Below are 9,582 nucleotides of genomic sequence, written 5' to 3' on the forward strand. Positions count from 1 at the left end.
ACAGCGCAGAGAAATATTGTACACACTCTGCTTGTCTAGCTTGCTTATGACTACTCTCTTTACGATAGCTTTGCATAATGACAAGCTTCATTCAACATCATTCTGCAGATAGTAAGTTTGATGAATCACAGGAACACATTCTGTATCAGCAAGATACATCGAAGCCAACCAGAATTGCCGTACCAGTTTTGCAATTGCCTTATATAAATAAGTCGAATTCATACGAATCATGTCAAATCAATCAATCAGATACAGACATCAAGAATAATGAATTTGAATCGCTTGAAAGGACCGAGGTTAATGAAAGTGGGAAGGTACCTGATCACAAAAGCAGCATTACAGGACTATCTTGTCAACCACAGAGCTCGAATACCTCATTCAGTATTCCAATCGACTTGAAGAATACACCGAATTCGCTTTCAGCTAGAAATTTCCCCTCTGTTACTAACGTTACGCAAGCAAACGAAGCGAACCGCAACACTGGTGGTCGGGACTTTAATCTCCCAACTGATCATCTTTACTCACAACTAGAGGCAAACGCTTCAAACTTCGAAAATAATTACGGCGACTTGGAAGAAGCAACAGAGGACGATGAAACTCTGGAGTCTATTGAACCAGATCATTACTATGGAGACACTGTTCCGGTTTTTAAACCTGTAAGTGCCACAAGCAGTCTAATGCGCAGGCTCACATGTGTAGACAATGGATCAATTCAGGTCTTTTCCAAAGTTTATAAAGGCAATTGATGGCTATGGAATGCAAGTAGGTATTGTCAAAATCATTCCGCCAGTAGAATGGTAATTGTGATCTAAGTTGCTCTATCTGATTGATTGTAACTTGTATAGGACTTCTAATCTTCCTGATCTCGACGACAAGGTAAAGGATTTGAGAATAAAAAATCCAATTGTCCAACACATAAATGGAAACGGGGGTGTTTTCACTCAAACAAATATTGAAAAGAAGCGGACATATACCTTACCACAGTGGCGCAGAATTACTGAAGAGTCGGATCATCAACCTCCGGCGAGGCGCGGAGAGCGAAGAAAAGGCTCCGAGCGAACGAAATTTGTGCGCAAACGGCGTCATGTATCTGAAGATAATTCGGAAGAAGGCAATCTGCTGTCAAAACCATCTTACAGAAGACGCGCTGGCGAGTTGTCCTCGCAAGACCTAGTCGAGTTGGAGAATTTCAACTACCGGTTTGACTCGTCAGAATTTACCGCGGAACGATGTGAAGAGCTTGAAAGGGTTTATTGGAGAACAGTCAGTTACAACAATCCCATGTACGGAGCTGATATGCTGGGTAGCATATTTTCGGACGCCGTAAAAGATTGGAACGTTGCTCATTTAGACAACATTTTGAATGATATTGGCGTCGACTTGCCAGGAGTTAATACTGCATATCTTTACTTTGGAATGTGGAAGAGTACGTTTTCTTGGCACGTTGAAGATATGGATCTTTATTCCATCAATTACATTCATTTTGGAGCTCCAAAGCAATGGTATTCTATTTCTCAAAAAGATGAAGCGAAATTTTATGGTGTTATGCGAAATCAGTGGCCTGACGAGCACCGAAAATGCAAAGAATTTTTGAGGCACAAGACGTTTCTTGTATCACCTGCTTATCTTGCGAATCGAGGAATCAAGGTCAACAAACTGGTGCATAATCAAGGTGAATTTGTTGTCACATTTCCACATGGATATCACTCGGGCTATAATCTGGGGTATAATTGTGCTGAGAGTGTCAACTTTGCTACCGACAACTGGCTAAAAATTGGATCTCAAGCCAAAAAGTGCAATTGCATTTCCGACGCAGTTGACATCGACGTTTACGATCTGAAGCAGCGTTTAGATATGAAGAGGAAGCAACAGCGGGCTTTGAAAGCAATGCTGCCATCGGCAAACATTGTTATTTCAACTCAAATTGATGAGGAACAAAGTTAGGCACTTTATTCAGATGAATTTTGTGACGGTAATTTTTACACGAAATAAATTAATGCTAAAATTCTGGCCTATTGTTTGTAGTTTGGACCACATGAGCGCGGTATACAGCTCTTCAAAATCGTGTGCTGGTTATTTAACGAAAGATTCTTAGCTTTAGTAATGCCGTCACACTTCAGCGATTTTCAAAACTTTGCAAAACAAGGCTGTCATGACATTCTCCCCAAGCATCTTCGGGTACATCACTAGCATTCACAATTGGGTCTCGAATAATCTCTCCTTGATACTCAACTCCTCCCGCTGCTCTGAACAAGTACGACAGCATTATATTCTGATACAGCCAAGAAAGAGCTCCCTTATTGACATGAACATCGTCTTTCCATTCGCTGGAAAAACCCGCCGTCAACTTTGCCCAGTCCATAACTTCAACGCCTTCAAAGAAAGAGATTGATCTGGCAACTCTATCAAGCTCTAGGACCATAATGTCGCGGTCATTAAATGTCTTGTGTGGTGTCAATGCCCGATGTATAATATGAGCGTTTTCTCCAAACAAATTCCTCAGGTGACTGATAAAGGCTTGCAGACGTGAGCCGTAAAAACGTAGTTCGGCCCATGTAGACTGTCTCTCCATCATAATATTCTTCTTGTTATTAATAGCATATTTACCTTCAGGCTCACTGGCATATTTTTTATTGAAAGTTACTTGATCCCAAAGTCCGCTCTGAAATATAATTAGATCAGGTGATTTTCCATTTAAACCAATTGTCTCGCCAAGTTTATCTTTAAATATTTTGTCATATCTTTCTTCAAAAGGAACATACTCCATTATATCCTGCCACCACCAATTGGGCCGAGAAGTATAGTATGAAGCCAAGTGCCAGTGAATGATAGTAAAATTCAAGTGTGGTATTGTACAGCTTGCAGTAGTGTGTCGTGGTTTGTTTATAACAGCTTCATAACCCAACTCCTCGCACAAATAAGCCATCATGTAACGATCTACTGAGTCGGCAATCATCAATATACGCCTGCCTCGTAGCCAAGCAAGCGACTTCGCAAGCTCGTTCCTCCGAGCCTTGTTGAAGGGTCTCCCGCCATAAGCAGAATCATCGAAATAGCGATTGTATGTTACTAAATCCAGCATCCACGAGTGTGGAGAAGTGGCAAGAAATTCGTTCTCTGGAATGGGATCCGATAAGTCAGGAGATGCAGTACCGGTCCAAGGATAAGCAGCATAATCAGGCTGGTTGTAATCATGATAAAGCTTATCAAAAGGGACATAGCTTGATTGCCTGTAATCTTCAGGCGTATATAAATATCCTGGTACTTTGTACGGGTCCATGCATTGAGTCGCAACATGGCTAGGCTGTGGTTGAGGGACATTTGCCTTTTCTTTTAATATTATTACTTTACTTTCTGTTATGAATCTTCCAGCCAAGAATGATCCTAACGCGGTAAAAGCGATAACAAATAGTAATAAAAATTTTGGCCGTGTGACCATATTGAACTGCACGTGCAGCATGCCTGCCACGACCAAATGTGTAGTAGGAGTGCGACCGCCAAGTTCAAAACTAATCCCAGACAGAGACCCCCTGGATCGTCAGCACTTTTACGCCGCATTCGCGAGCTAAGCTTTTTTGAAATTCAAGCCGGCTGCAATCTAAAATTTAACAACTATTTCGTTGCGATGAATAGCAAATGCGAGTGATTACTTGTAATTGAAGTATTAGACCAATCAAAAAAAATTACTAAATGCAAAAAGTTCATTTAACGCCGTCTGCACAAAACTTTGGCTATTATAAGAGACGCCATTGGTTGTTACTCTTAACAAGAGAGGGAGTATTAATTGCTTCTCACAAAGCCATCGGCCCTTTTATATTTCGTGAGTATAGGCATAGATGCTATTCATTATTGCTTAAATATCAGCTCATCAATCCCATGTTATCCTGTCTATATGTAGCAACTCAGTTATAATTATAGCGTAAAGATTCGTGATTGACGTATGTAAATCATTACACAACAGGATTATAAACTCAAACAGAAGCTTCGAGGAGTAGCATGCTTCAATTTTACTTAGTTAACCATATGTTATTTGTTAGCTTGAGTCAAAAAGATAATTTTGGTATTTTCCTGTACAAACGCGGTTTTGCTCAACAGATTTTGATTACAAGTCACACAGCTGCAGAGAGTATGGGAAGTTATTATCATATCACATTACCAATGTTTAACAGTGATTGGCAATGGGTTGAGTATGCAAACTATATGGAACAAGCTTGTTACAATTACGCTATACGATGGTTGGTTGATTGATTATTTGATTAAGGTCATTAATTCTGTATCTTAAACCTATTTGCTGAAACAACGTGTTACTTATTAGATGTAGATATGGTGTCATTAGCTTGCTCGCATATTTTCCGACTGATTTTAGTCAGGAAGCAGAGAGGGAAGCGTGATTTTTGTAAATTAAAGTGGTTCTTGTATAAATTCTACAGCTCCGGATTTATTTCTTTGAATAAATATAGACGGACAATTACGGGCTACGTGGGGCGCCGGTGCGAGGTTTAGCGGTATGTTAATGAGGTGGGGTTGACATTCACTAACGCTATCTAGTTAGAGTAAATCAACTCTATCTTAATTAAAGGTCAGGGGACCGTGTACCCGAAACATCTGCGCAATCCGGTCTGATCCCTCCATCAGTCGCGTGACTCATCATATGCTTTAAAAAAGTACCAATGATTTTAACCACATAAGATGTTTTTGTGTTGAGTTCTATTCTGCTGGATGCGCATCAATAAAATGTATCAAATGCTGAACCACAACGCTAAAAAGATTACAGAATTTTCTGAAGTCGATCGACTTCTATAAGAGGATCATACTCCATGATTTCGGAAATGAAATGTGACTCTGCAGTATTTAACACTGATACCGTAGGCAGTAGGCGTTCAAGTGACAACGGATTATGACGGTATCATTATGAACGAATTGCAAGCTGTTGGTCGATGGCCAATGTGTGAGCAGTGAGTGCTCGATAGTAATACTACATTCTGACAAACGACAGCAAATTCTGATCAACCTGCAGGTGTTTTCTCTGTTGTACACGGCATTCTACCTTTTACTCTGTATATTTTGGTCTCAAGAAGAGTGTTTTTTTTTGGCAGTATTTTGATTACAACAGGCTCTGTTCTTCAAAGTGCCTCTGTGAATAGTGAGGTGCAAAATTTTGCTCGCGGTTCACTATGCTAATGTTGATTTAGTTGCAATTTTTGTCATGTCATGAATAATCCCTGGATTTGGCACAATTTCGGCAGCTGCCGGTGCTTCGTAGCTTATTGCGGAACTTGATTATCCTAAAGAACGCTTTGTTTTGACTGGAATGTTTAACAGGCGTAACACTTGGAAGTTTTGACTGGAAGTCACAATTGAGCTAGAGGCTACCTTTGTTATTGTTATGTTTACATGATTTGTTCCCGGAAGCCCAAGATGTCTTATGTTGATAGACAAATTTGTAGACGCCCCAGCCGCCCATGACTTTGATCGCGTAGGCTGGTCTCATTTTTTCCAAGTTCAGTGGAAGAGGTGTCACTAATCGCATGCCAGGAGCCAAGTCGGGCGCTTTACAAAGTGAGGGTTTGAAGGGAAGGAGGAATCAAGAAGAATTTAGCACCGTAACAAGAGCCTTGAGACGGTCTACCAGCTATTGGGTGTGTTGATAGTCCTGGTGTATAAAAGCTTACCTTTATATTTACTAGGCTCAAGCCTACCTCCTTGCCTATTAAGCTCTTATCACCTGGTACAAGTACAAGTACGAATACCGAATTACAACACTGTCTCATCTGCTAGAATATTCGAGTATCGTTGTTCGACCATTTGACTCTAGGTTAATGCCGTTGCTGGCATTTGTTTCCACTGACATTTGCAATGCAATGAAAAAACCCACGCTAAATAAACTTGGACTGCCTGAACGATAAAAATGGTTTTGTGAGAAACGTGCAGCTGTTTGTCAGCAGCTTTGCGTCACTAGGTTGCCAAACGAAGTACATGTGTAGACTACATAAAAAGTACTACTTTTGACTTTTTGTCACAGTCGGCCAAATTCGTAGTCAGCTTGCGATACGTCTGGTCCCAATTTTGGCGGTTTTTGAGGATATCCGAGATTTCTAGCTGTTTTTTCAATCTCCTCCCTCTTATGTAACTCGTGTTGCTCTGTCATATATTTCTGCTGCTGTGCCCGCATTTCTCGGTAAAATGAGTCGCGGAAAAGCTGTCTATCCGCTTCTAAAGTCCCATAAACTGGCACATTATCCAAACGCTCGACATTATGTGATTTTGGTTGCAGCTCTTGAAGAAATAGTGGTACAGGTATGTCTGTCGCTTGCGTATAGCATTCTATGTCTTTGAGGTCAGCTTTAACTGGCGGGAAAATGAAAGGTTGATGAGAAGAACGAATGTGCCGTGGCGCTATACTTGCTGCTTGCTGTATGGAGCTGTCATCGTTTGATTTAGTACGCAAATGACCATTTTTGGTAATGAAATTTTTTGTGCTGCCTTCAGAAGCGGACTTGCCATGATGTGCCTTCAAAACTGAATCCTTCAGTAAAATAGCTGCCGGATTTGGATCATAATTGACTTTGAAAGGCGGCATTGGAATAGAACTTGCTGTATCCCGCAACCTTTGAGTTTGCATCGGTGATGCGTAGCCTGCACCTATACCCATAACCTCAGATATATCAACATTATCATGTCGACTCTGACTCAAAGCAGGTCTTCTAGCTCGCGGATAGAATGTGAGCTGTAACCCCAACTCACCTGTTTTACTATAAACTGGTAAATAAAAGTCTAACTGCAAACTATCGCAACTTGCCTGCCGTTATTAGAAATCGTGTAAAAAGCATCGTGTTCTCCTTTTTCTTTGCCACTTTTTGATTTCGCGTCGTCGACTGCGATAATTGCTGTGCCAATAGGAATTGGCTTATTATTGGCACCTTGAGTAGCAACGCACACTTTGATGCACTCGTAATCCTTTCCAGGATAAATTTCAAATCGCAGTTCATCGTTCCTGGTCAATATTTAGATTTTGAGCGCACAGTAGTGAAAGCGCGTTACCATTTTCCACATCCAGCCTCTCCTGAAGAGTGAGGCACCCATTGTTTATTTGTCTTTTGTACACTATTAAAACCCGGACCGGTGAAATATAAACAGTAAGGAGATTGATTTGGTATTACTTGCTGAAGACCGTACTACGTTATCAGCTGATTGATTTTCAACCGACAAAATCAAAAACTCACACTTTTGTCCGTTACAATAACAAGAACACCAAGCGGCTGCAAATTAAGATTTTGCATTAATAAAAGTTGAAGCAGAAATTTGCTTTGAAGGAAAGAGTTCTACAGTCATTATCTGTTCTCGAGCGGTGTGTACGTAATTTGTGTACGCTGTTTTAGCTTGGCTGCGCCACATACAGTCTGGCGAGAAGAAAAAATGCTTTGATACGCAACAGCTAAAACTTGGAAATCATATAGATCTATTAATTACGCTACAAATCAAATGGAAACCGTTCAAGTCTTATTTCACTGGACAATTAAACTCTTCTCAGCGCTTTCTTTGTCACATTCAGATCGCAGTGTCTGCCGCTGGCCTTTGCAATTCTCTTCAGCTATTCCGTCGTCTGATACATCCACGATCTCTCGTGAGACACAATTAACCGGAAGCTCCGACACTGTTTCAAAAATAAGCTGAATAACAACGAACAACGCAGTAAGTCCCATATATAACGTGATTTTCATGCTTGCAAATGACATTCCCAGAATTGCTCCAGCTACTAGAATCCGAGGCGATAACCGCACTATTGGTGATAAACGCTTGACGTCAGGAGCATCCAAACTTTTATCACAAAATGCCATTATAGTTAAGCAAAGAAGAGCTACAGAAAGTCCCGAACCATATATGATCTGAAGGGAATGTAGATAATCATCTCGTTCGCCAGAAACACTCGAATTTTCCTCAATCTCTTCAAATTCCCCATACGACTCATTTCTGGTACTGTACGGGTAAAACTTTAGAGAACTAGTGAGGTCACCGCTTGCATCTGCTGCTAGTATCAGCGACAGAATCAATGGGATGTGAATCAGAAGCCAAGCGTAAGCAGTGTAGTAGTTTCGGCGTAAAGCATGTACTGCTTTTGAAGATCCTTCACCACGAAAATAAAACCAGGAAAAACAGTAAGCAGTTACTAAAACGCAAACTGCCCTTGCTAGCCGCTCATTGAAACCACCAACTGCAGGCGAATGACTTACAATAACGTAGAGAAACTCTCCCAATGCAATGACGTAGAACGCACCATGACGTTCAACTTCATGCTCTATACTAAGCGCTGTGCTGTATTCACACTTTAAAAGTTTAATAAACCAGTGAAAAGTGAATATGTAGGCAATGATATCATAAGCGTAGCAAACAGAAGCAATGACAATCTTGGCTTTCAACGGCGCTATGATTATAAAGCCTATGGCTAACATCGATATACAGACTAAAATGAAAAGACTCCGCATTTGCTTTCGGTGCTCCTTGACAAAGAAGGTGTAAATGAGAGTGATCGTAGCCGCCGAAAACCTAGCCAGTATGTAACTGCCTACCACCATACCTGCTTCTCCTTTTGAATCAAGAATTGAGCTCGCATTGTTTGCATAAATAACTAACAATGTCATGATCCAAAGCACATACAACTTCTGCGTGATGTCATTATTGTAGTAGTAATTCATGAAATCTCTCATATCCGTCCACACTTGCCATACAGGCAGAAACAGCAAGACGTACATGCCGATTGAAGCTCCTGTCGCCTTCTCTGTAGCAGCCTCAGCCAGATTACCAACTATTCCCACATAGAGCAAATCAAAAAACAACTCAAATGTAGAAGATCCTCTTTCGCTTTTGGTGCGATGTAGCGTTCCATTGTGAAAATAATTTAAAGCGTACGGACGGATGATCAAACCGCTTACAGGTGGCGATTCAATCCACTCAACCGATATTTCACCGTATTTTTGAACAAAATCATATTCCTCTGACATAAAAGCTATTAAGAATCAACTGTTCAAAAAGTTACGTATTTTTAGATACCAATATTGCCTACCAATATTACCGTCATCCCAAGGCGTTTTGGGATGGATTTACCATAGTTAAGCTGTGCGGCGTAATGTGGGTTAGGGCGAGTTTCCCAAAACCTCTATCCCAAAACTTTTGAAGCCAAAATATTTTGCAGATATTCTACACTGCCACCACAAAATTAATTTAAGCCACCTCAGGTGCATAGTAAAAATTTACAGTGCCACCTCAGTTGAAGTTTAGCCACCTCAGGTGCATAGTAAAAATTTACAGTGCCACCTCAAAATTAATCTTAGCCACCTCAGGTCCATAGTGAAAATCAACACTGCCACCTCACAAATAAACCAAGCCACCTCACTTTAAGTCTAGCCACGTCAGGTCCATAGTAAAAATTTACAGTGCCACTTCAGTTGAAGTTTAGCCACCTCAACTCCATAGTAAAAATCCACAGTGCCATCTCAATTTGTATATCTCCGTATAGTAAAGAGGTGTAGGGCCACCTCAAACACAGGCACAGAGATTTTGAGACATATGCAAGCGATTTGAAGT

At 40.8% G+C, this 9,582-nt stretch overlaps 5 protein-coding genes across 5 annotated transcripts; 2 read left to right on the plus strand and 3 right to left on the minus strand.

Moving 5' to 3' along the window:
- The first annotated feature begins 15 nt into the window (after positions 1-15).
- V1512DRAFT_266019 (JmjC domain, hydroxylase-domain-containing protein) lies at positions 16-2,005 on the plus strand. Its single transcript, XM_066917016.1, has 3 exons — positions 16-656; positions 700-797; positions 846-2,005. Exons 1-3 carry the CDS (start codon positions 78-80, stop codon positions 1,942-1,944), a joined length of 1,776 nt encoding a protein of 591 aa, XP_066770210.1. The 5' UTR covers positions 16-77; the 3' UTR covers positions 1,945-2,005.
- V1512DRAFT_266021 (uncharacterized protein) lies at positions 1,945-3,752 on the minus strand. The gene has a single exon (XM_066917017.1). The coding sequence runs from the start codon at positions 3,458-3,460 to the stop codon at positions 2,117-2,119; it is 1,344 nt and encodes a 447-aa protein (XP_066770211.1). The 5' UTR covers positions 3,461-3,752; the 3' UTR covers positions 1,945-2,116.
- An 839-nt stretch (positions 3,753-4,591) lies between these two features.
- On the plus strand, positions 4,592-5,673 carry V1512DRAFT_266023 (uncharacterized protein). Its single transcript, XM_066917018.1, has 3 exons — positions 4,592-4,948; positions 4,997-5,143; positions 5,193-5,673. The coding sequence occupies exons 1-3, from the start codon at positions 4,912-4,914 to the stop codon at positions 5,213-5,215; spliced, it is 207 nt and encodes a 68-aa protein (XP_066770212.1). The 5' UTR covers positions 4,592-4,911; the 3' UTR covers positions 5,216-5,673.
- Positions 5,674-5,893: 220 nt separating this feature from the next.
- On the minus strand, positions 5,894-7,392 carry V1512DRAFT_50534 (uncharacterized protein). Its single transcript, XM_066918415.1, has 4 exons — positions 7,224-7,392; positions 7,042-7,175; positions 6,800-6,994; positions 5,894-6,752 (listed from the first exon to the last, which is right to left on the minus strand). Exons 1-4 carry the CDS (start codon positions 7,278-7,280, stop codon positions 6,017-6,019), a joined length of 1,122 nt encoding a protein of 373 aa, XP_066770213.1. The 5' UTR covers positions 7,281-7,392; the 3' UTR covers positions 5,894-6,016.
- Positions 7,393-7,442: 50 nt separating this feature from the next.
- On the minus strand, positions 7,443-9,072 carry V1512DRAFT_266030 (bacterial low temperature requirement A protein-domain-containing protein). Its single transcript, XM_066917019.1, has one exon. The coding sequence runs from the start codon at positions 8,997-8,999 to the stop codon at positions 7,506-7,508; it is 1,494 nt and encodes a 497-aa protein (XP_066770214.1). The 5' UTR covers positions 9,000-9,072; the 3' UTR covers positions 7,443-7,505.
- Between the last annotated feature and the right edge of the window lie 510 nt (positions 9,073-9,582).

This window comes from Lipomyces arxii (genome assembly GCF_038497795.1).
Source record: "Lipomyces arxii strain Phaff 12-163 unplaced genomic scaffold V1512scaffold_16, whole genome shotgun sequence".
NCBI classification, from domain to species: domain Eukaryota; kingdom Fungi; phylum Ascomycota; class Lipomycetes; order Lipomycetales; family Lipomycetaceae; genus Lipomyces; species Lipomyces arxii.

Coding starts and splice junctions, on each gene's coding strand:
- V1512DRAFT_266023 (XM_066917018.1), top strand. CDS start 4,912: ATGAACGAATTGCAAGCTGTTGGTCGATGGCCAATGT. Junction 4,949..4,996: donor TGTTGGTCGATGGCCAATGT/GTGAGCAGTGAG, acceptor GACAAACGACAG/CAAATTCTGATCAACCTGCA. Junction 5,144..5,192: donor TCAAAGTGCCTCTGTGAATA/GTGAGGTGCAAA, acceptor ATGTTGATTTAG/TTGCAATTTTTGTCATGTCA.
- V1512DRAFT_266030 (XM_066917019.1), bottom strand. CDS start 8,999: ATGTCAGAGGAATATGATTTTGTTCAAAAATACGGTGAAATATCGGTT.
- V1512DRAFT_266019 (XM_066917016.1), top strand. CDS start 78: ATGACAAGCTTCATTCAACATCATTCTGCAGATAGTAAGTTTGATGAA. Junction 657..699: donor CTGTTCCGGTTTTTAAACCT/GTAAGTGCCACA, acceptor TCACATGTGTAG/ACAATGGATCAATTCAGGTC. Junction 798..845: donor ATCATTCCGCCAGTAGAATG/GTAATTGTGATC, acceptor TAACTTGTATAG/GACTTCTAATCTTCCTGATC.
- V1512DRAFT_266021 (XM_066917017.1), bottom strand. CDS start 3,460: ATGCTGCACGTGCAGTTCAATATGGTCACACGGCCAAAATTTTTATTA.
- V1512DRAFT_50534 (XM_066918415.1), bottom strand. CDS start 7,280: ATGCAAAATCTTAATTTGCAGCCGCTTGGTGTTCTTGTTATTGTAACG. Junction 7,176..7,223: donor TTATTGTAACGGACAAAAGT/GTGAGTTTTTGA, acceptor CTGATAACGTAG/TACGGTCTTCAGCAAGTAAT. Junction 6,753..6,799: donor ACGATTTCTAATAACGGCAG/GCAAGTTGCGAT, acceptor ACCAGTTTATAG/TAAAACAGGTGAGTTGGGGT.